The 24,009-nt window shown below is 43.3% G+C and overlaps 1 protein-coding gene across 4 annotated transcripts in view; it reads left to right on the top strand.

The window, feature by feature from the left end:
- Positions 1–21,664, top strand: part of BBS7 (Bardet-Biedl syndrome 7) — a 51,832-nt gene extending 30,168 nt beyond the window's left edge. For 3 of the 4 annotated variants that reach the window (XM_090036579.1, XM_090036580.1, XM_090036581.1), the window contains exons 15-19: positions 299–463; positions 5,042–5,151; positions 5,256–5,359; positions 16,332–16,455; positions 18,470–21,663. In XM_090036579.1, the coding sequence (XP_089892705.1) occupies positions 299–463; positions 5,042–5,151; positions 5,256–5,359; positions 16,332–16,455; positions 18,470–18,606 (640 nt within the window). In that variant the 3' untranslated portion in view covers positions 18,607–21,663. Of the gene's footprint in view, positions 1–298; positions 464–5,041; positions 5,152–5,255; positions 5,360–16,331; positions 16,456–18,469 lie in introns of all 4 variants that reach the window. The other variant, XM_090036578.1, reaches the window with a different exon arrangement.
- Positions 21,665–24,009: the final 2,345 nt, after the last annotated feature.

Genomic DNA, 24,009 nt, shown 5'->3' with positions numbered 1-24,009 from the left:
TACCTGTTTTCCCAGTTGTAACTCATCTGGAGTAAAAAGGTTCAAATAATTACATATGCAGATGGTTCGCATAGAACTTTGTGCTGAACTACTGTAGGCTGACTGTAATGGTTTAGTTTACTGGAAGCTAGAATGAGACCAGACATTCAGAATAATGCTCATGTTTAAAACAAAAGGTAAAGAAAAATGCCATATGAAAATTAAAACTGTATCTTCAGTTGGACAGCTTTTCCAACAACAGTATTGTTAACTAACATACTAAACTAACGACTTTATTTCTGCTTCCATAATATCATAGACCTATGAACACACTGACACTAAAAGGCCAGTTCAGTTTTGCTGAAATTCACTCCTGGGTTGTGTTTTGCCTGCCTGAAGTCCCTGAAAAAACTCCAGCAGGAGAGTGTACCACCTTTTATTTTCAGAACACCTTTTTGGATACACAGCTTGAAAGTACTTACAGGTAAAATATAATTAATAGGTCACATTGTGACTTCACTGTGTGTAGTTAAATATATATGGAAATGGAAAGCCATATTGTCCCCTAAGTAGTATTTTTTGTCTTAGGGAATTGCTCACAGATATTTCACTTTGTTATTTTTTTCAGAAGCAGAGGAAAAGAGGTTACTGTCCACCATCCAGTGAAACAAGAAAAGGGTTTAGGCCCTCAAATTTGCAGATGAGGGAATTGCCCAGGGTCAGTTGTACAGGAACTACATATCATTATGGTGCTTCCTTGAAACCTAGCCTTCATACAGGCAAGGTTCTTTGAGTAGATGTGATATCTTGTATTAGACCAACTGAATAAAAGATAAAAGATATGACATCTGCTCAAAGAACCTTGCCTGCCTATGTCCTTAGACCAACACTGCTACAACCAAAAACCCAGCCTTCATATAGGATTTTTTCTGTCAGAGCTTGTCCTAGTTTCATAGTTTCATAGTAGCTAGAGTCGGAAGGGACCTAGGTAGATCATCTAGTCCGACCCCCTGCCTTAGCAGGAAAGAGCACCGGGGTCAGATGACCCCGGCAAGGTGCTCATCTAACTTCCTTTTAAAAATCCCCAGGCTAGGAGCCTGCACCACTTCCCCTGGAAGCTGGTTCCAGGCCCTAGCCGCCCTGACTGTGAAGTAGCGCCTCCTAATATCTAATCTAAACTTACCCTCCGCCAGTTTGTGACCGTTATTCCTGGTCACTCCTGGCAGCGCACGGGGGAACAGGGACTCCCCCAATACCTGCTGATCCCCCCTGACCAGTTTGTAGCAGGCCACAAGGTCCCCCCTTAACCTTCTCTTGTGGAGGCTAAACAGGTTCAGGTCCCGTAGCCTCTCCTCATAAGGCCTGCCCTGCTGACCCCTGATCATACGAGTGGCCCTCCTCTGAACTCTTTCCATATTGTCCACGTCCCTCTTGAAGTGTGGCGCCCAGAACTGGACGCAGTACTCCAGCTGCGGCCTGACCAGTGCCGCATAGAGGGGGAGGATCACCTCCCTGGACCTGCTCGAGATGCATCTGTGGATGCATGACAGGGTACGATTGGCCTTCTTGACTGCCTCCCCACACTGCCGGCCCATGTTCATCGTGGAGTCAATGACGACTCCAAGATCCTTTTCCGTCTCCGTGCTGGCAAGAGGGGAGTTCCCCAACCTGTAAGTGTGGTGCCGGTTCTTCCTCCCCATGTGCAACACCTTGCACTTATCAGTGTTAAACCCCATCCTATTCTCATCCGCCCACCGTTGCAACCTGTCAAGGTCAGTTTGTAGCCTATTGCACCCTTCTAGTGCACCCACATCCCCCCACATCTTAGTGTCATCAGCAAACTTGAACAGGGTGCTTTCTACCCCCTCATCCAAGTCACTGATGAAGATGTTGAACAGTGCAGGCCCGAGGACCGAGCCCTGCGGAACCCCACTGCCCACGTCCTTCCAGGTCGAGAAGAACCCATCCACTACCACCCTCTGGGTGCGGCCCTCCAACCAGTTGGCGACCCATTTGACCGTGTGGGCATCAACACCACAGTCTCCCAGCTTTTTGATGAGGACAGGGTGAGAGACAGTGTCGAAAGCCTTCCGGAAGTCCAAAAAGACTACATCCACAGCAACCCCTGCGTCTAATGATTTGGTGACCTGATCGTAAAAGGCCACCAGGTTGGTCTGACAAGACCTGCTACTGATGAACCCATGTTGGTTGCCCCTGAGCATGCATTCCCCCGCAAGGCCCTCCTGGATGTGTGCCAGGATAATTTTTTCAAAGAGCTTACCCGGGATTGAGGTCAGACTAACTGGCCTGTAATTTCCCGGGTCCTCTTTTTTTCCCTTTTTGAAGATAGGGACCACATTGGCCCTCTTCCAGTCCTCCGGCACCTCGCCAGAGCACCACGAGTGCTCATAGAGCCGCGCCAGGGGTCCCGCAATGACCTCAGCCAGTTCCTGTAGAACCCTAGGGTGAAGATCGTCCGGACCAGCGGACTTGAACACGTCCAGCCTCTCCAGAAGTACCCTAACTAACTCCTCGCTAACCCTTGGCCCAGGCGTGTCTCTCTCGGGGCCCGAGGGGGGCCCAGCAGGGAGGTGGCTGAACTGGTCCCTACTTAGGAAGACAGAGGCAAAGAAATCGTTAAATATTAAACATCGTCCTGGATGTCACTTCCACCCTCCTTATTTTGGGGTTCAGAGTAGGTAGAGGCACATGATACAGACAGCGTTATTTTGCATTTTTCGTGCAAGGTTAAGATGCATTGTAGTACAAAGTAGTCTTGGCCCTCCCGCCCAATATTTGTGGGGCATCGGCAGAGAGGAATGAAGCAAAATTCAGGATCACCAAAGAATCTGAGCCGTTCTGAAATGCATCCTGCCCTTTTCAATGTGTTCACTACAGATCTTTCCATTTTGAGTACCATCCTATCTCAGTTCCTTTAGTCATATTCAGGACATTCTTTCTTTAAAGTCGATGAAAATTTTGTTTGCACAAGGACTGCCTGATATGGCTCTTAGTCAGTGCCATGCTGTAATTCAAAAACCTTTCAAAATGTAATAGGTTTTCTTTAAAGCAGGGGTGTTGAAGATATGGCCTATGAGCCAGATCTGGTCTGTAGAGCCACATCATCGAGCCACAAGTGCTGCCTGTGGGTTCCAGAGGCAGGGCCATCCCTGAGGGGGTGCAAATCAGGGTTACCGCCCTGGGTCCTGTGGAACTGGGCAGAGCAGCCGTGGCAACTCTGTGCTGCCTCTGGCTTTGTATCCAGCCACTTGCTCCCCACCCCACCACTGCCGATGGTGGCAGCTTCTTTGGATCCGGGGTGCATGGGATCAGAGCAGGGCCCAACATGGGCTGATTTGCCCCAGGCCCTGCACCCTGCTTGGGTCAGCTGTGCCCACAGCGGCAGGTCCAGGACAGCCAGAGAATCTGTGCTGCACATAGCAGTGGCAGCAGCTCCAGAGCTGTGCAGCAGGGCCCTACTAGTTCTAGGGATGCCACTCCACTACTCAAGGATGTGAGCACAAACATTTCAGATCTGGAATGTGCAGGCCAGTGCAGCCTGTGGACTGGCCCCTCATCTGGCCTGTTGGGCTGGCTGCGTTTGACGCCCTTCCTCTAACAATATGATAATTTAAAATAATCTGATATGACGAATTATGGTTGCACTGAAGTACTTTACATGAAACCTTGTTACAGTATACACTATCCTGAGAGATGCCGAAGTTCTGTGTTTTCCAAAGTAACTGGCCAATTGTAGCAAAATTATCCTCTAAATCACTCTTAAAATCACTCTTCCACTCTGGTAACAAGTAATATATGCTGTTTTCCTTATGATTTTAATGGTCATCTTCTTAAAACTTTTCTTCATGAGAAGATTTGTAAATAAAACCTCCTCTCCCTTTTTGTAACTGCCGTAGGATGGATCAGCTTTCAGCACTGAGAGTAGTGTTCTCTTCTCAGTGAATTAATTAGCACACTTTACCTGACTAGTATAAATTATCCTACAGTATAGAAGCTGGGAATATTTTGTTATTTTTCTGGTTAGGTAGATTACAACTTGGATATACAATGTATAATAAACAGTGTTTTTATATAAAAGATGCAAAAAGTGTTTTGATTTCCTCACTTTTTTTTCATCTAAAATAAGACTCATATTGGAACTTGTAGTTATAGTTAAGCCCAAATTATCAATTAAAGAACATAGGTACATTAAAAGAAAAAGGTGTCCAAGTCTGTATATTACTTTGTGTTCAAGATTATACAGGTAAGAAAAACTGCTTCCTCTGTTGCATGGGAAGTTTAAACTTGGGGATGGCAACATAGTTTGTTATTGCCAGTGACAAAACTGAGCTCTGAATGGATGGGGTGATAAGAGAGGCAACCATTTTTAGTGGTGTCTTTAATTGGACCAGCTGTATAGTTGGGTGAGTACTTGGCCTGAAGTTGATTAGACCTGAGGAAGGGCACTTGATGCCCAAACACTTGTTCAACAGCTTTTCCATATACAGTTGGTCCAATAAAAGATATCCCTAAAAATCCTTGCCTCTCATACATTTTCTAGACAATCATGGCACAAACAACACTCCAACCCTAAGGTGATAAGATCATTTTTATGCAGTCTCCTGCCATTTAGTGTGTGGAGCAACTTTAGTCGCTTGATGATCTCTTTATCAAGTTACACTTTACTAGCTATGGCAGCTCTTTTCAGACTAGGGATTGTGATCCAAGGAGCCTGAAATTTCTAAATGGAGCCTCATGGGACTAAATGCTCTGAGTCCTGTTCCAGTCTTGGTGAAGTTGCTGTATTTTAGTCTTTCCCTTCCAAGGGGTAATTATGTGCTCACAGTTTCCCCAGACCAGCTGAGGTGTGTTAGTCTCCTCTCTAAATTACAGACACTTGAACGGTTACCACTGTATGAGAGTACATAAAAAGACGTAAGTGTGTAAATGGGCTCATAACTGGAAGAAGGTTTGGGAATGCTGAGATAGAGGATAAGACCTGTTTAGCACTATAACTTGGAGAAAGGTCAGGTTTACTGCTCTCTGAATCTATTTTTTGCAGAAAAGGGGAAGGTTTTTTCAAATCAGACAACATATCCACCATATCCATTCTAAAAGATGTACTCTCCAAAGAAGCTACCAAAAGGAAAATTAATCTCAGTATATCATATGGTAAGACTTTTTTTTTCTCTTCTACTTCATTTAGTTATTTTGGAGATTTAAGCATTTCATCTTATTTTTCTTACATGTTCTTTTCTTTTTTTTACTTCTATCAGATATAAATGAAATTTCTGTGAACCACACACTAAAGTTAATCCACCCAAAACTAGAATACCAACTGCTGTTGGCGAAGAAAGTTCAGTTGATAGATGCTTTAAAAGTAAGTTTCTGAGAACTCCTATTCAAGAAGCCTTTTTACAGATGTGGGGGCAGGGAGCTTTAGGTTATCAGCTGCCAAGCTCTATCTGATCTGTCAGACAGATTAAAAGATGGGGTCTGCTATATTTACATAGCTAGGACTGCTTTTCACTTGTATTAGTCATCCAAGGCATTTACTAATAAAAGTGTGCCCACCTCCCAATATCATAGTTTGACTAATGAGTACCTGTTTTGATTATTGGTCCCTTATTGGTGACAGTTTGTTTATGTGGCCTGGTTGCCTCTTTCTTTCCTTTCTTCCACCACTCTGTTTTAACACTAGTATTCCAGCTTACTGCTTTTTTTAATCATTTATCCCAGAGCAAACAGACCTCAGTAAACATAAAGGTGATCATTTGCAACACAGGGGGCACTTTTACATGCGCTCATGGAGCAACAGAGATGCTGCTTCAATTAGAGCAGCTCCAAGAGCCACTCTAATTAAAGCACCACTGCATATGGTGTATCAGCATCCCCATATTTAAAAATGGCAGTAGGGATGCTTGAACTAAAGCTCATTCAATGAGCTTCAGATAAAGCATCCTTGCTGCCATTTTTAAGCATGGGGACACTGATACACAAGACACAGAAGGCTGTAGGAGCATGGCAGTTGCCATGCTCTAGCAGACTCCATTAACTGAGTCAGCTCAGACAGGCTGGAATTCCAGTGCATCAGAGCAGCCTCCATGCTCATGTATAGGTGCCCAAGATGAACTAACGCTCTTTTGTTTGGGATTCTGCCCCAGCTATCTAAGGTAAACATCTTGGTAATTTTTAGAGATGAGAGCATCTAAATTGGGTTAATGACTGAAGACATTTTCAAGCCATCATCTAAATGTTGTAAACTCCCTTCCATTCTAATCTAAAAGTAGGGATTGTATCTTGAGCTTCGAAGTAATAGAAACTAGCTTTTTTCACATAGAGTGTTAGGTTGAATAGGGATCCATTATGCTGCAATATCTAAAGGAAACAGTGCTATACTCTAGTATTGTCATGTCAGATATATGTTTATCCTGCCTTTTTGACAGATACAGATTCCATAAAATCTAAGTTCTAATTTTAAAATTTAAAAAGTTCTTAATTCAGAATATGACAAACATTTCATTTAAAAATGTGAATATAAGCCAGATAGCCTTAAAAAGTAGCAAGATGTGTTAACTTGCCCACATCTACCTCAGTGCAGTGTTAATTCAGATCCTTTGAGAACATTTTGAGAACACAAGGAGTAAGGAATTCCTAGGCCTCAACAACTTCAGGCATTTAAGGGAAAAGATACAGGGAAGAGAGTCTGCATAAATGCTGTTCCCCTTAGTATCTCCTCTATGTCACTGTAATGGAAAATACTAGGCTAGACGGGATTGATATTCTTGGGTTCTTGTTTTATGAGCCAGATTATCGAAGTTAAATTTTTACTTTCTGTTTATAATTGTCACAAGTGTGTGCCTAAGTCAGGAAAATGCATGAGCAAATAGTGAAATCAACAATGGGCAGTATGAGATTCCTAACACTCCCTGCATCAGTTTCTCTGCTCTTAGTTATTGAACACAAGACTATGAACTTATGGGCCTTCTTCAGTCTTCCGTCTTTGTATAAGGTATTCTCTGCATTACAAAATCTACTCTGAATCCAGGGTACCCTTAGTTAGAACACTAACCAACGCCTGCAGATCACAATTAAAGCTGTAATTCAGCTCTCCTCCAGTGGAAAGTATGTGAAACCCAGAGACTGAAAGTCAAACATAGAGGACACGCACAAGATAGCCATATACCCACACAAAAATAGGAGCAAGTGATGCAAAGTAATCCTGAAGTGGGGTGTGGAAGCCCTCAAAACAAATGTTGAAAGGGAAGAACTAGGATCATGTAAGTGGAAGAAGGGGTGCTTGGGTACTATCTCTTGGAAGGTAGGACAAAGTGAAGAAAGGAGAGGGGGGTATCGTGGTATTTAAATTCCCTCTACCATCTCAGAGCAGCTGGCAGCACCTGTTAAAACCAGTCATCAGTAAAAGTTAAAATTACCACTCTTTCAGCTTCTTGGTGGCTGTGATGGGGAAGTAAGTACCTGTTAAGTATTCTGCCTCCGGCTTCCTTTTCTCCCTGACATAAAATTCTGCTTTTATGTGCTACTGTTCATAAATTTCTCAAACAGCAGCAGACCACAAGGGACAGGATTGCTACTTGTTTCACTGCAGTATGGAGGGCTGTGATTTTGATCAGCGTTTCATAGCTCCAAGAGTCTTGTTCATTTCACTCTGTTTCTAAAAGCAGATTTAGAAAAGGCAAAGCATGGAGCTACTTCTGCAGATTTTGGAAAGACACCATTGCATTGGTTTTACATTTCAAACATATCTTTCACATGCATGCTAGAGGCTATATTTCAATGGAAAATTTTAAGTTCTATAAAAAATGATGGTTTGTCTCCTTCGGGCTAGTCAGTTTGAATCATATTTGAGAACTGTCACTGCTATGAGCTCAGTCTGGCATCTGAATCTGAGTTTTCTTTGATTGCTTTCTCAGCAATAAGGGTTTTTTATTAGAACATTGCTAACAATTTGATTTATCAGTCAGAAAGTAACCTGGCTTCCTTTCCTATCAGTGTGTTTTGGTTCTAAAGAATGAACAGAAGTTGTGAAGCAAAAATTTGTGGCAGAAGCTATGACTTTGATAATATATGTGGATTTTTTTTGACAGTAACATTCCTTTAACATCCAACTGAGATAAAAGGGAATAGTTAACCTCTCTGAGTGCTATTGTTTCTACCTGGAGGTGCAACCAGTACTCCACCAAGTCATATCCAGGGTGTTTCTTCAATCATAAATCAGGATTGTTTCTTATTTAAAGAAATTTTAAAATTAGAGGAAAAAGATGAAATCGCTAGAGAAGGGTTGGTGTGGAAAAAGGCCAGTGAAAACTAGTTCACAATGTTCTCAGATACTGAGAAGAGTGTAAGCAACTCCCCTTTTCTTGTTTTTGAATCATGCACACACATAGCTTAGTCAGCTTTTAAACAGGAGTTTCAGGTACTACATTTGTGTATGCACCCCCTCCCTGCCATGTCTGGGTCTTTTGCAATGCCGTTCTATCTTGCTACTTCTAAATATTTACCTTTTTTCTGTGTGAACACTTAAACAATTATGGGTAACTGGCTTTTTAGTGGGACAAAAGGATGGTGATTGTGCACTGAGCCTAACTCAGATCCCATGGTAATCAATGAAAGTTTGTTTTTTTTTTCCATTGACGTTAGTGAGAACTGAATCTGACCTAAAACTCTCCCTACAATTGGAAAAAAATGTCCTTAATTTATAACCATGGTAATATCATGTTTTAAACAAAAATGGTTTTTGTGCTTGCTTGGCTTATGTTCATAAATTGGATCTCCCTTTAATTCTTCAGAGTCAGATGATCTCTCTTGACCACTGGCCCATTTATTTATTTATAGTAGGTATGGTATTAATTTTTTCCTAGTTTGAAAGGATGTGGAACTTTATAACCAGCAACAAATTATCATCCCTTTGGACACTAAGTGCCTTTCTTTTGACTAAAAACAATAAAAACTGGAATTTTTAGCCAGGGTGCTGGGGTACCTTGAGATCCTTTTGTGTGCGCCATGGGATATCACAAATATTAGCACTGTTAGGTATGCAAACACCTACATGAATTACAGTATAAACCCAGAGATTACAACTAGGAATTCAGTGTCAAAAACATTTTGATCTGTTGTGGCCTTTTTGAGTTCTCTGCAACAGAATAATTGCACTATTATTTTTTATATTCAAGAAATGAGAGAAAGGTAACAGCTGGCATTTTCTGAGGTCTGCCTTAAGTCTAATGAGGGCTGCCCTGAGTCCAAAAAAGGTTGAGAACCGCTGGACTAACTATCTTTGTACAGAGGTGATATGTAATATATTTATATATATTAATTTCCTCATAGTACTTAAACATTTTTGCTCTTGAGTCCAAAAAACAAAATAGTACAGTTTTTGGACTTTGATTTTTTTTCTCACTTTAAAATATGGCTCTACACTTTTAAGCATTTTAGTAACTCTGAAAGTGACCATGTAAGAATGATGCTTTCCAAATCAGTGAACTCACTCCCTGAATGTCTCATGTACTGGTAACCTAAATAAGTATTGAGTTTTGTAGCCCTTAGCCCCTAAGCTTCCTCAAACTCTGTAAAGTTTAGGGAAATGGAGCTGACATCTGTTTTGTAGGGTTTTTTTCCTTGTTAATCAGCTGAGTTGTTTATGAAGTTCCCATAGACTAGGGCCTCCAATGGGACACTTACGTCGTGCCTGTACACCAAAGCCAGGAACCTGGGGAACAAACAGAAGGAACTGGTCCTCCTGCTAAACAAAAATGACTACGATCTCATAGGGATAACGGAGACCTGGTGGGACTACACCTATGACTGAGCCACAGGTATAGACGGCTATACCTTGTACAGGAGACATCATGCAGACAAAAGGGTCGGGGTGTAGCTCTCTATGTCAAGGAAAGCTACACGTCCCTGCAAGCTGACACTGGCATCCAGGGTGGATGACTGGAGACCCTCTGGGTTAAAATCTGTGGTGAACACAGCGCAGAGGACACAATGGTAGGAGTCTACTACAGACCTCCTAACCAGGATCAAGAGCTCAACCAGGAATTCACCAAAGAACTGGCTGGGGCTGCATGCTCCCAGTGCATGGGAGACTTCAACTACCCAGACATCTTGTGGGAAGAGCACCCAGCCAAATCTGAACAGTCATAAAGCTTCCTCATGTGCATGGACAAGCTCTAGCTGACTCAAGAAGTCTATGGACCAACGAGAGGCAAAGCACTGCTCAACCTGGTACTGGCAACAGGGGTTGATCTAATCAGTGACCTAATGATCGAAGGGAGCCTGGGAGACGGTGACCATGAGCTGATCACCTTCACTATTCACCATAAAGCTGGCAAGTCAGTTAGCAATGTAGAAGTCTTCGACTTCAGGAAAGCTGACTTTGACTAGCTCAGGATGCTTGTTAGCGAGGCCCTAAGGGACCACAACCTGAAGGGGAGGGGAGTTCAGGATGAGTGGTTGCTCCTCAAGGGAGCAATCCTGAAAGCACAAAGCAATGTCTATCTTGTCTCAAGAGGAAAGGCAGCAAAAGGGCACAGAAGCCCCCTTGGCTCTGCAGGGAACTTGTGGACCTCCTGCATCTAAAAAGAAAGGCCTACAAAGGATGGAAGACTGGATCCACCCCGAAGGAGGAGTATTCTGCATCAGTCCAGACCTGTAGAGAGCGAACTGGGAAAGCCAAGGCTGTGACTGAACTCCAGCTGGCTACACATATCAAAGACAATAAAAAGTCATTTTTTAGATATGTGGGGAGCTGGAGGAAAAGCAAGGGTAACACTGGACCCCTGCTAAACCATATGGGACAACTGGCAATGGACGCCCAGGAGAAAGCCAGCCTCCTTAATGAGTATTTTGTGTCGGTTTTTCACCAACCCCAAGGGACAACCCTGCTCAATACAGTACGGGACAGCCAGGATGAGGGAGAACTGTTACCCTTCATCAATGTAGACCATATGAAGGAACACCTTGAGAGTGTGGACACCTTCAAGTCAGCTGGCCCAGTCAGTTTGCACCCAAGGTTAGTTAAGGAGCTGGCAAGCATCATAGCTCAGCCACTGGCACAGATCTTTGAGAACTCATGGCACTCAAGGGAAGTACCTGAAGACTGGAAGAAGGCCAATGTGCCTATCTTCAAGAAAGGAAGGAAAGTAAGTCTGGGGAACTACAGGCCTATCAGGCTGACCTCTATCCTGGGGAAGATCTTGGAAAAAAATGATCAAAGAGACCATTCCTGGCAAACTGGCTGATGGCAATATCCAGAGGGATAGCCAGCACGGGTTTGTTGCAGGTAGGTCTTGCCTGACCAATCTCATCTTCTTCTATGATCAGGTGACCTATCACCTGGACAAGGGAGAATAGATTGACGTCATATATCTTCATTTAGAAAAGCCTTCAATCTGGTGTCCCGTGATTATCTCATGGAAGAATTGGCCAACTGTGGTCTCAGCTACATCACAGTCTGATGGCTAGGGAACTGGCTCTGAGGTCAGACCCAGAGAGTGGTAATAGACGGAAGTAAATAATCATGGTGCACCATGACCAGTGATGTTCCCCAAGGCTCTGTCCTTGGACCTATATTCTTTAACATCTTCATTAATGATGTGGACATTGGTATCAGAAGCGGCCTGGCCAGGTTCGCCAATGACACCAAACTTTGGGGTAAAGCGTCCGCACCTGAGGACAGGATAGTGATCCAGACCAACCTAGACAGGCTCAGAAAATGGGTGGACAAAAACCTGATGGTGTTTGTCACAGGGAGAAACAGAGGGGAAGATCCCAAACAGCCAGGAGGGAACCCCGGGGTCAGGAACCCTCAGAAGAAAACAAAAGTAAAAGAAAAGAAACTAAAACCTTCTTACCTGCAGCAGGATCCACGGTGAAGCCAGAAATGGAGGCGAGACTCGAGCAGCTTGTTAGCCATATCTTTATACAGCTGCGTCAGCTGATAATGTCAGCTGTAGGAGCCAGCTGGTGGAGATAAAAGGAGCCACTGGCAAGGAAGAAGGAGAGAGACTCGCAGGGACGCCAGCAGGGAAGTCTCTCCTGGAGCCTCTATGAGGGGAAAAAGGGTGGGAAGCTGCCTCTCCCAGCTGCCTCTCAGGGAGGGCACAGCGAAGCCCACCACGGGAATGACACTGCTGGTGGCAGCGCAGGGAGCGAGGGATCTGAAGCACCTTGTTCAGACCGGGGACCCGGTTTGAAGACAGGGAAGAGCAGAAGGAGCTTGACGCCAGGGCTTACTGCAGAGGAGCCAGAGGGAGCAGCAGATACCAAGACACCAGACCAGGTGGGACCTTTGAGGGCTCCAGAGGTGTCCCGGGAAGCAAAACAGTAAACGGGACTCACTTGCAGCTCCAGACGAGATGCACATGAGGTGGAAGGAGGAGCCCGTGTGGCTCGTTAGCTGCCTTTTTATCTAATTACACCCAGTCGGTGACATCACGGAGGGACGCCGGCCAGCAGGGATAAAAACGGCAGCTGCAGCTGCGGAGGGGGCAGATAGCCCCAGCGAGGAGCAATGATTGGCCCCATCGGTGAGAGGAGCAGCGGCAACGGCAAGCAGCGTGGAGCCAGGGGAGCTAGCGGAGACACAGACGGAGCAGAAACGTCTCCCTCAGCTGGAGACTGCCCTGGATGACGAGGGAGCTGAAGGTATGGCTCCGGAGGACGCGGCAAGATGGAAGCCGGAGAGCAGTGCGACCCACAGGTAGGGTGCCGGAACAACGGCACACAGAGACAACCGCACCAGGGAGGAGAGACCCCAGGACAGCTCCAAGGGAGTACAGTCAGGGCGGGCATCGCGCCAAGCCGCTGGGGTACTAAGCAGGAGGAGGGACCGGGGGAAATAAGTGGCCAGGGACGGGCCAGAAGGGAGTCAAGGAGGGCTTGGAGTAGACAGCTCAGCAAGTAGCGAGACACTGAGTAGTCAGGATTTCTTTGAGGTTGTTTTGTTTGGTTAACTCTGGCTGGGGGAGAAAGACCTAGGGGCAGTGTGCCTGCAGAGTGAGGCTGAAGGGGACCTCATTGAGGCCAGAGTTTTCTTTGGAGTCCCCGTTCCTTGAAGGGAGGGGAGTAGGCGAGGTGGGCCGTGGGTCGAACTTACTGGGGTCGCCATGACAGGGGATCGTGGCCACTTAGGGGCAGGCCTAGTGGTGTCATTCCATGGCTGGGGAACAAGACCAGTGGAGGAAGAACGCACCAAAGGTGGTATGAGGCCGGGGTGCAGGGGTGGTTGAGCCCCGTGAAGTGACTGCTGAGGGATCCTGGGCCACAGAGTGTCCCGCGAACTGACCCCTTACACTGAGGAACATCAAGTCGTGGCAGGAGAGAACAGGGTTGGGGACAAGGAGAAAAGAGAGCTACTCCGATACCGACAAGATCCCAACAGGTGCTTGACATCTACCCGCAAGGTTAAAACTGCCCGAGAGCAGGTAATCGAAGCCTGGCGGTCACAGGAGGGCTTGAGAAGGTGCCTCAGGTGGGGGACAAAGGGCATAAGCAGCACAATGGGCTGCAGAAGACGAGCCCCAGGGGCATAGAGCTGCCCCAACGGGGGACGTGGGGGAGGTGTACAGAGAAGGACCACTGCGGGTCCAGCGAACCCACAGGCTGGGCGAAGAGTGAAGAGGAGGACATGGTAGCATGCAGTCTAGCCTGACCCCAGTTTATGGCCAACTAGGGGCCTTGGGTATCTGAGGCCTGGCGTTGGTGGGTAGGCCAAGGGAGCAGGTGTCAAGGGGGCAGAGGGCCTCTCTTAATATCTTTATATTTCTTTGTTGTTTGTATTTTATGCTTCCCACTGTTGGAGGGGTTGCGGTACAAGGCGTTTGGAGCCTGAGTGTTGCTTAAACCTGAAGGGGGTTTACAGTCTCTGGGTAGGCTAGGCAGTGGTTAGGCACTGTGGGTAGATGTAGGGTTAGGCCCAGCAGGCCAATAAGACCATCTCTGCAAGTGTACGCAGAGCCTCAACAGTTGGGGGAACCGGCCGAAGGATTTTTGGAACCCATCAAGGCAGGGTGTAAGAGCAAGGTAGAGGGGAGGTGGAGCCTCGCAGAAGATCGCCAGACAGACATCCCATAGTCGAGTGACACCCGGTAGTTGGACACCCACCACTGGAACAAGATCCAAAGTCGTGACAGGCAAGATTGGGGAGCAACTACTCTGGAGAGAGACATCCACTCAGGAGAACATCAGGAATGGACAGACGAACACCACTGAACATCTGTGCCCGAGCAGCATGTGACCGGATGTTCGAGGCCAGACGGGCACAGTGTTCAACACCGAAAAATGCAAGGTTCTCCACCTTAGGGAAAAAAACCCCACAGCACACTTATAAGCTTGCCAGTGCTATGCTTGCTAGCACCACAGCTGAAAGGGACTTGGGGGTCATGATTGACCACAAGATGAATATGAGCCACCAACACGATGTCGCAGCTGGTAAAGCAAGCAAAACTCTGGCTTGCATCCATAGATGCTTCTCAAGCAAATCCCAAGATGTCATCATCCTGCTGTACTAGGCCTTGGTGAGGCCGCAGCTGGAGTACATCTGACTCTGGGCTCCACAATTTAAAAAGGATGTGGAGAAGTTTGAGAGAGTCCAGAGGAGAGCCACGCGCATGATCAGAGGGCAGGAGAACAGGCCTTATGATGAGAGGCTGAGAGCCATGGAACTCTTCAGCCTGGAAAAGCTCAGGCTTAGGGGGACCTGGTGGCTGTCTATAAATATATAAGGATCTGGGGGAACGCCTGCTCACCAGAGCACCCCAAGGGATGACAAGTTCAAACGGTCACTAACTCCTCCAAGACTGTTTAAGGTTGGACATAAGGAAGAACTTCTTTACTGTCCAAACCCCCAAGACCTGGAACAGACTGCCGCCAGAAGTGGTGCAAGCACCTACTCTGGACTCCTTGAAGAGACATTTGGATGTTTATCTTGCTGGGATCCTTTGACCCCAGCTGACTTCCTGCCCCTGGGGCAGGGGGCTGGACTTGATCTTCTGAGATCCCTTCCAGCCCTAATGTCTATGAAATCTGTAATTTATACCTCCAAATACCTAATGTTCATTTTGAAATATAAATTTGGACCTAACTGGCAACTCAAGTGATAATGCTCAAGAAAGACAGTCTAGCTTTGTTCTCAGATCCCCAGTGCACATTTGATATAGAAATCACAGAAAATTAAATGCACAGCTTGGCAGTGCCACTTTCAGTGATCCCCCTTCCACAGTAGGCATCACTCTTGCATAGTAATGGTAGCATGGGATTAATGTGAAACACGTTTTTTGCAAAAAAAAAAACCTTGTAGAAAATAAATTTTACTGAATAAAATTGAGGTTTAAAGCATGGTGAGTTGGAGCTGTCTAAAATTTCAGATATTCTCATTGATTGGTGAGGACAAAATAAACTGACACTTTGATAATTGGCAAGATCAGTTCCCAGCTTACTATGTTTTCTAAATTGTGAGATTCAGTTTTGCACCTCAGTGGGTGTGTCTGCATGAGACTTTGACTGCACAGTAGCCCAATAGTACTGCGCAGTAGCATCGCAAGGCAAAAATCGCGATGCTACTGCACAGTAGTATTAGGCCACTGCACAGTAGTGTCACAAAAAAGGCGTTCACCAGTGCTACTGCTCAGTAACTCGGGTTCCTGCGAATTTATTTACTACTTGTATAAACAAGTAGTAAATAAATGGACAGTAACAACTGCACAGTAGCACCTTGTGTAGATGTGGCCAATAAGTGCCAAACACAAGCTGATTTATTTTTTTTTTTAAGCCAACCCAAATAACCTGTTGGTTGTGATGTCAAATGTTTGTTCAGTTGATTATTTTTTCATCTGTTATATTGTAAATGAGGTAACCAAATGGTGGGTTTTGGTGGGGTGGGGTGGTGGATGTTGGGTTTTTTTAATTAAAGGCCCTCAGTCAAACATAGCCACAGAACCTGAGCAGGATTTGTTTTCAGATAACAATGTCTATTCCATATTCTTGAGTTCCCAGGAAGACATGAAAAATCAGATTGAGTTTGTATAAAAAGAACATTGCACAACACCGAGCCTTCAGCTAGTAAAGAAATGATCCTGATGAACTGTATTCAACTAGTGTTCAGAAATAGAAACTGGGATATCACATTTTTATAAAACCAGTGTTAAAAGTAGGAGGTGTCATTTGGAAATCAATGGGGTGAGGAAGATGATATACGTCTACGCTTAGCAAGAACAGTTTTGGAGAATTATTTCACCTCTACATATTACCTCCTCTCATCTAAACTCCATGTTTATTACTTTTTGAGTTGATGCCTTCTAATTTTTTCAACATTTCAAAATCTGTTTAAGGAGTTGCAGGTTCATGAGGGAAACATGGACTTCCTGATACCAGAATATTGTTGCATTTTAGAGGAAGCGGACCACCTGCTGGAGGAATACAAGAAACAACCTGCACATCTTGAGAGACTTTATGGTTTGTTCATAAATGCTGCTTTCCTGTCTTTAGCCAGAATCTTATTTTTATTGACACTGCAAATAGGAACGGCCAGAGGGAGAGTATGATGTTACTGAGTTTTAGTAACAATACATTGGTAGAGGAGTACAATTAAGTAAGTGTAGGTTTCAGTAGGGGCTAGTGTAAATGCTTGTATGCCTGTAAAGCTATTCATTATCTTTTACTTTCAGCTTAATTTGATAATAGCTGTAAAGTAAAGCAATCAAAGTATGCACTTAGATACATATTAATACTGCAGGTTGATATTATTACTCTTTAAAAATGTAAGAAGTGTTCAGCAGAGAACCATGGTAACTGTTTGTTTCAATATCAGTGACATGCTACTAAAAATTCAGAATTTGCATTATTTCAAGGGGTTTATACACTTTTTTATTTAATGTCACAGGGAGATGGCCCAGCTCTTTTATGTCCCCAATGCAGGGATAAGCAGGATAGATCGGCAGGCATCTGTCTTGTGAGACAACAAATTTGTGCTGAGTGAGGCATCAGCTCATTGAACATCTGCTGTAGAGCCTAGTTCTTTGAGGGACAGTCCCTTTATGCATGTGAAGTTTATATCTAACAGTCCTGAATGTGTTGTGGGGCTCTTTCTGAGGTTTCTTCTTTCCTTTACATCGGGGTGGGCAGTTCTTTTGGGCAGAGGGCTGCTTACTGAGTTTTGGCCAGCCAGTGAGGGCCACATGACAGGCAGCCCAGGGCAGATAAATATTAATTTTCTAAGTCTTTTAAGGGCCCCGCAGGCTGGATAGAATGGCCTGGCGGGCCATATTTTGCCCACCCCGCTCTACATGTTGAGCTCTTCTTTTCTCAAAAGAATTTTGCAGTACTTAAATGTATTTTAGTTTTAGGAAAGTTTTATTTCCTTTGAAATGGTAGGATTCAAAGCACAGAAATTGAGGCTGGAAGAGGCCTGAAGCTTTCTATTCCAGCCCTTTCTTTTGAATCAGGGTTAAGTACCTCTGGGTCATCCCAGACATGTTTTGTTTGACTGTCCTTAAGAACCTCTAACAGAGAGAGTCTCTGAAGTAGCCTACCGCAGTGGATAACTATTCTTAGAAAAAGACTTCTAATAATAATATCTAATCTAGATCTGCTTTGCTGCAAATTAAACTGGTCATTCCTAGTTCACTGAGATATAACAGACTTCTTTACATATTGGAAGAGTATCATGGCTGTGCCCTTATTTTTCATATTTTACAATAAATAAATCAAATTAATTCCATCTTTTTCATACGCTGTGTTTCTTAAAATACTTGCCCCCCTCTGGACTCACTCCAGTTTGCATAAAAACATATAGATAAGACTTGGCTTGAATAGAAACGCTTTTGAGCACCTGTCTCAAACTGGGACCTGAGTCATGGACTTGCACTAGAAGTCGAAAGTGAAAGGCATAATGGAAATACAAATGAGATAACTAATTACAGTCTGATTATGCTAATAAAGAATAGCATAGCAATAAATGTGCTGATAGATAAACTGTTAGTGACAATATATTAGAGAAAAAAATGTAAATAATCTTTACCATACATGTAGGTGCCTTAGCTGCCTTAAAACCATGAAGTGTTCATTTTAAGTGGAATTTTTATATCTCTGACTTTAAGTCTATAAAATAAGAAGCTCCTTTCAGGGCAGACAGTCTGCAAGTATGACACATATAGGCTTAAACAGACCTATATGCATAGACTGAGAGTTATATAACATGTTTAAAAATATTCTCCTATTAAAACATTTATCTTTATGCCTGGAGAGCATTTTTCACAAGTTAGGCACGTTGCCACATAGAATAAAGTCACTGTAAGGATTTGGGTTATTTAATTGTAAACTAGTTCTTAAAGTGTACTGTTTTAAAAGAAAAGAATTTTGTTCTAAACAAAAATCAATTATAATGTAACAAATATGAGGTTTTGGGGTTTTTTGAGCGTTAGTAGTAAAGCAAAGAATTAACCTTGAAATTTTAACATTGCTTTTGCAGGTATGATTACAGATCTCTTCATAGATAAATTTAAATTTAAAGGCACCAATGTGAAAAGCAAAGTTCCTCTTCTTCTGGAAATTCTGGACAGCTATGACCAAAATGCATTGATTGCTTTCTTTGATGCTGCTACCTAAATTGGGAGAAATGGTAAAAAGAGGTATGAGCCTGTTAAGGAAAACAGTAGTGATGTGAAACAGGAACACCTGATATTTAAGATCTTGAATTTAAAAATGTTTCAACTACATCCTGATTTGTCTTTTATATACTTTATCTTTTTTGTGCGTTACTATTTCTTTAGTTGATTCCCATTTCTAGTATTTATTTAAACTCTTGCAATCCAGCTGAAGACAATAGATGTAACATACGTTGCTTATGTTAAATGCATATACAGAATATTATATTTACTTTAGTGCTGATCATAAATAGCTAAAAAAAACCCAAAATTTTATAGTTGCAAATATTCAAAATCCTTTTTATAAAATTTTTTAACCTAGTCAAACAGGACATGGAAAAAGATTCCACAGTTGTAAGTAAGAGTTCAACAGAAAGTAGTCTTTCTTGGGATCTATTTTATTTTAAATGTATTGGGAGCTTAATTGAATGTATAGCCATAGCACATTTTGCTTACTGTATACCAAAAATGGTACAATATTGTAAATTTTGTGTGTAGTATAGACAATTGCGTATATAGGAAATGAAAAAGTGACTCCTGTCCTTAAAGGGTAATTACATGTATAGTTTCATTCTCTTCCATGTATAATCTGTTTGGGTGAGTTTACAATTTTTGAGGCTACACAAACACTTGGGCATATATGCTCTTTACATTGGATTTAATTAAATTTCCTCCTAGTACTCATATACCTGAAATTTTTGCTGTCACAATTCATCATGCACTCACCCTCTTCCCAGTCCCTCCTCAAAACTCTCTACTACAAAGTCCAAAAACATTAATATATTTTAGTAAAAATAGTATCTCTTGTGCTTTCTAAAAATGTTGTGAAAAGGCATTTCTGTTTATCTTGTTTGGGGTTAAGCCCGCTCAAGCAGGGAATAGTATCTTTTGTCCTGTACAGCATCAGACAGAGAGAAACATTTCATCAGTGAGTAATACTGCATTTTAATGTACACATTTTCAAATAACCAATAGTTATGGACTATATTGATGATACAGAGATGATAAACTAAGCCTGCCTCCTAGCATTACCTGGTCATGCCAGAAACAGAGTTTTTGTTTTTGTTTTAAATTAAAGTTTAGATTCCATCCTCATGTTTGCAAAGAAAACTTGAAAATATGACCCTAATGTTACTGGTTTTGTGCTGTGTGCTAGACCCAAAGGAAGCAACTTTTCTGCAAACCCACTCTTCAGGCAAGTCAAAGTACTCTGCTACACTGGCTTTTGATATGGTGCGGCTTAAACATCACTGGTCATGGAAGGCAGAAAAGTAAAATGCCAGTATTCTCTTAGGTGCTGTCCAGTTTGAGCAACAGATGAGATCTCTTCCCTTGCTGGTGAGTGTTGTAACCACTCAACTGCACAGTCAGGCCGCCCCTCAGATAGAAGAGGAAAAGAAATAGAGCCTCAGCACCTTCCCGATTGTCCATGTCACAATAGTTTGTTTGTCAGATTTTTCTTTTCAGTCTTCCCTGCTGTTTTTATGAAACACCCACTGATACAAAAGCAAGGCCCTAGCTGTTCCCAGCTTGTGTTAATAAATCCTATTAGTACAAGCACAAAGCTTGGTAGGAGTGGAGTTCAATTGATTGAGTGTAACAAAGCAGTAAACAATTATATAGTGTCCTGGCAGTTTGTACCAAATGATGAGAAAACAAAAACATGCTTCACAGTTCTTTAATTTTGAATTGATCTTGGGATTTAAAAAACAAATAAACTATTTCCAGTTGTTTAGTTGGTGACGTTTTCTGATAACTGGAATAAATTTGAAGGGGAAATATCCCTGCCAAGGCAGTTGGGGTGTTGTATAGCATTTAAAATGTCTTTACTCTTCTGTAATATACATAGTAAAACCCAATCAGTTCTAAAAAAGGTGAATTCAACCTTAGTATTTTTCAAATGCCAGAATGCTAGGATCTTTTACTTTTGTTTTGTTCACTGTTTATTATTATCCTTGTGCCCTACATTCTGGGAAAAGGAATAGTTCAAGAGCCAAATAGAAAATGATTAACTGATTATCTTGCAAGACTTCTATAAACAAAATAGTTGTGCCTGCATTGAAACTCACTCCCAAGATGGAAGAGTCCAGTTATGTTCTCACAAAACAAGAGATCTCAAGGGTAGTTGATATCGAATCTTTTATGACTCGTAATCTGGGCTGCTCATCTGGAAGGTATCAGATGCTATCCATCAGTGCTTTGGGCTCAGTACTGTCAAGAGTGCTGATCCTGTAATGAGCATTAGACAGGGATGGGGCATTGAAGTTATTGTAGAGTTTGAGTCCACGAAGGAATTATATTGCCTACAGCAGGGCTGTCCAGCAGCTGGACCATGGGCCACATGTGACCTGCAAGAGATTAAGTTGTGGTCCATCGGCTCCTGCCTCACTGGTGCTCCCCACATCGTTCCGGCTTCAATAGCTACCAGTCTCCAGGCTTCCCCTCCGTCCTCCACCTTTTGTTGCCTGCTTTTGCCCCAGGGAGCAGGGCAGTGTAGGAGTCTGTGGCCACAAGTTTGCATAGTGCAGCAGTGAGGGAGGGGGCATGCACCCAGTGCAGCAGTGAAGGAGGATGCATGGGGGCGAGGTATTGGAGCACAGTGCAGTAGCAGCACTGCTGATGTGGCCTCTAGTGCAGCCCACAGAGTGTTCAGCCCCCAGCTGCGGAAAGGATGGTCAGACCTGATCTATAGTTTCCAACACCACAGCTCACTGCATTTGGATTTTCCCGTAAGATCTACCATCCAGTATGATTCATCTTAACACTTAGGTTTGACAGTATAATTTGCAGGGCTCTGAACTATGCTCTTATTTCATTACCGTCATAGAAAAAATGCATTGTGTTTGATCTTTATGTAATCTAAATTGTGTTGGACAAGGAAGCTCAGCTTACATGTGTCTGTAGAGTAGTTGGCTTTTGATCTAGCAGAAAATAGATCCTTTTTTCTTGCAATTAATTATGGTTATGTTTAAATAAAGAGGCACAGAAATACGAACTGAAATTATTGTGCACTTCCCTCCCAGCAAAAGAAGACAGCCAGTTTGTGGAGCTGGTAGTAATGGAATTGGCAATAGCCTGTTGTCTGTAATGGTATATCCCTTCAGTCTTCACACAAAGCAGAAGAACATGATCCTTCAAAGTGTGAAACACCCAAACTCTGATCTTGAAAAATAGTTACGTTTTGCTGAATTGCAGCTTTAATGCATGTACTAAAGTTCACCGCCATTGAGCAAAGCACTCAAGTATGTGTTTGCATTTGAAGGCAGTGAAATATATGTACCTGTCTAAATGCTTTGTTCGCTAGGGATGAATAGTCTTTTGTTGGGTGGGCCAAAGTCATCAGCAGCTTCCAAGATCAAATCTGTAATGCTTTAACTCTGGTTGCTGTCACTGGGAATGAATGGTAAAACATCAAAGGAGGGAAAGGACTTGACCCTTTGAAGTTTGTATAAGTTTTGAGCTAGATCCACAGAAGAACATTAGGTGCCCACATCCAAAGTTTAGATGGTCACAACTTGCTCAACTACCACCTAGCCCTGGAGGCAACTAAAACATTTCCTAGGTACTCAGATGTTTAAGGGTGTTAGCACTGTTAGGTCTGCAAACACAATTCACAGCCTAAACCCAGAGATTTCAAACAGGAGTCAATAGTGCTAGAAGAATTCTGACCTGTTGTAGTCTTTCTGATTGCTCTGCAACAGAAGGATTGTCCAATTGTTTTTCCAAAGTAAAAATAAGTGAGTAAATACTAAGAGCTGGCCTTTTCTGAGAGGTACCTTGAGTCTAAAAAGGTTGAGAATCAACTGTACTAGCCACTAGAAGGAGAGGCAGTGCAAATGTGACAGAATCCAAGTCATTTTGTGACTGTAAACCCTTGTTTATAGTTTGGGCTCTAAATCTTTCCAGATCCAGCCCTAATCAGCAGCAAACAAAGGTCGTTAGCATCTAAAAGTTGGTTGCTGTATGAAAGAGCTGTAAGATTGCTTAGAGCTCCAGACTTGGGCCTGCACGTAGGATGCCTGCCAACGGATTTGGAAGTATCTGAAGCCCCAGGCTGAGGTGGAGGATTCTTACCGGTAACAGGGCCACATATGGCTCTTGCACAATTCAAATGAATTTGGACCTGATCTGGCTAATTTGACTTGGGATGTGAAAAATTTCCTTAAAAAAGACTTCTGTTTGCAAATGATTAGTTCATTACCTTTCACACAAGCACTAGGTTAACATTTAATGTTTTTAATGGTTCTCTAACCTACCATCTAATGTTCCTCTAGCATAGTCTCTCTAGCATACTCCAATATCCCTGTAGATTTCAAAACAGTAATCTCCAAAGTGTCCTGATCTTTACAAACATGTTTGGGTTTTTTTAAAGATCCTATTCCTCATGATTTATGATCTAAAATACACCATTCATCATATCAGTCAAGGCCTGAGATTTCTTAGTATGGAGAAGCCTGGGGAAGGATGTTGGCGTAGCCCTCCCTGGGGTGAAGGGTTACAAAGCTCTGTGCTGTTGTAACAAAGCCATGTGTCACTGGAGGGGGGAGGGAAGCAACAGATGCCTCTCAGGTTAGTTCTGGGTCCCCAGTGTAAGTGCTAGTGGATGAGCAGCCACAGGTATCAGTGACATATGGCTGGTAGGCTTACAGCCCTGGGCCATAGTCTGCTGAGGTGGTGTTGCAGCAGCACTGCCAGGTCTTAAATATGAAATGATCACATTAGAAGCTCAAAATTATTGCATTTGCTGAAAAACTATCATTCACTGAAAAAAATGTGCAAACGAGTATGCAAATGAGTCTTACTTTATATTGATCATAGTAAGTAACCAGTGAGAACTGTGTCAAAGTTTAAGCATCTCTTTATTTTGAGATGTCTTAGGAAGTACTGACAGCAAACCTAGAGGCCTCTTAAAGGCTTAGACCAAGTGCAGGGGCTTCTTAACCTGTCAGGGAAAATACCATGCATCTGTGTCCGTGAAGACAGTTTTCTTGAACCGTACCCCAGGAGAACTGATCTTCTGGCATGGTTCAGTATCCACTGAGTTGCAGTGGATTTAAGACCAGTTTATGGAAATGGGAGTCTCCTTCCTTGCTTGCTCCAAGGGCCTTACAGCTGAAGACAAGTGAAACTTGGGGGCATCCGAACCCCAAGCCTCTGGGCTTGGGCCTGCAAGTAGGATGCCTGCCAAAGGTTTTGGGAACATCTGAAGCCCCAGGTGCAGGTGGAGGATGTTTGCCTGTAGTGGGGCTGCTTCTGGTTCTGGACTGACTCACGGATTTGAAATTGATTTGGCTTGGAACATGAAACTCCCCCCCCCCAAAAAAAAAAAAAGATGCTGACATACGATTTTGGAATGATTTATAGG

The sequence above is a fragment of the Crocodylus siamensis genome, chromosome 2 (genome assembly GCF_052110815.1).
Source record: "Crocodylus siamensis isolate JL-2025a chromosome 2, ASM5211081v1, whole genome shotgun sequence".
In the NCBI taxonomy this organism is placed as follows: Eukaryota; Metazoa; Chordata; order Crocodylia; family Crocodylidae; genus Crocodylus; species Crocodylus siamensis.
This window is presented reverse-complemented; position numbering and strand designations above follow the sequence as displayed.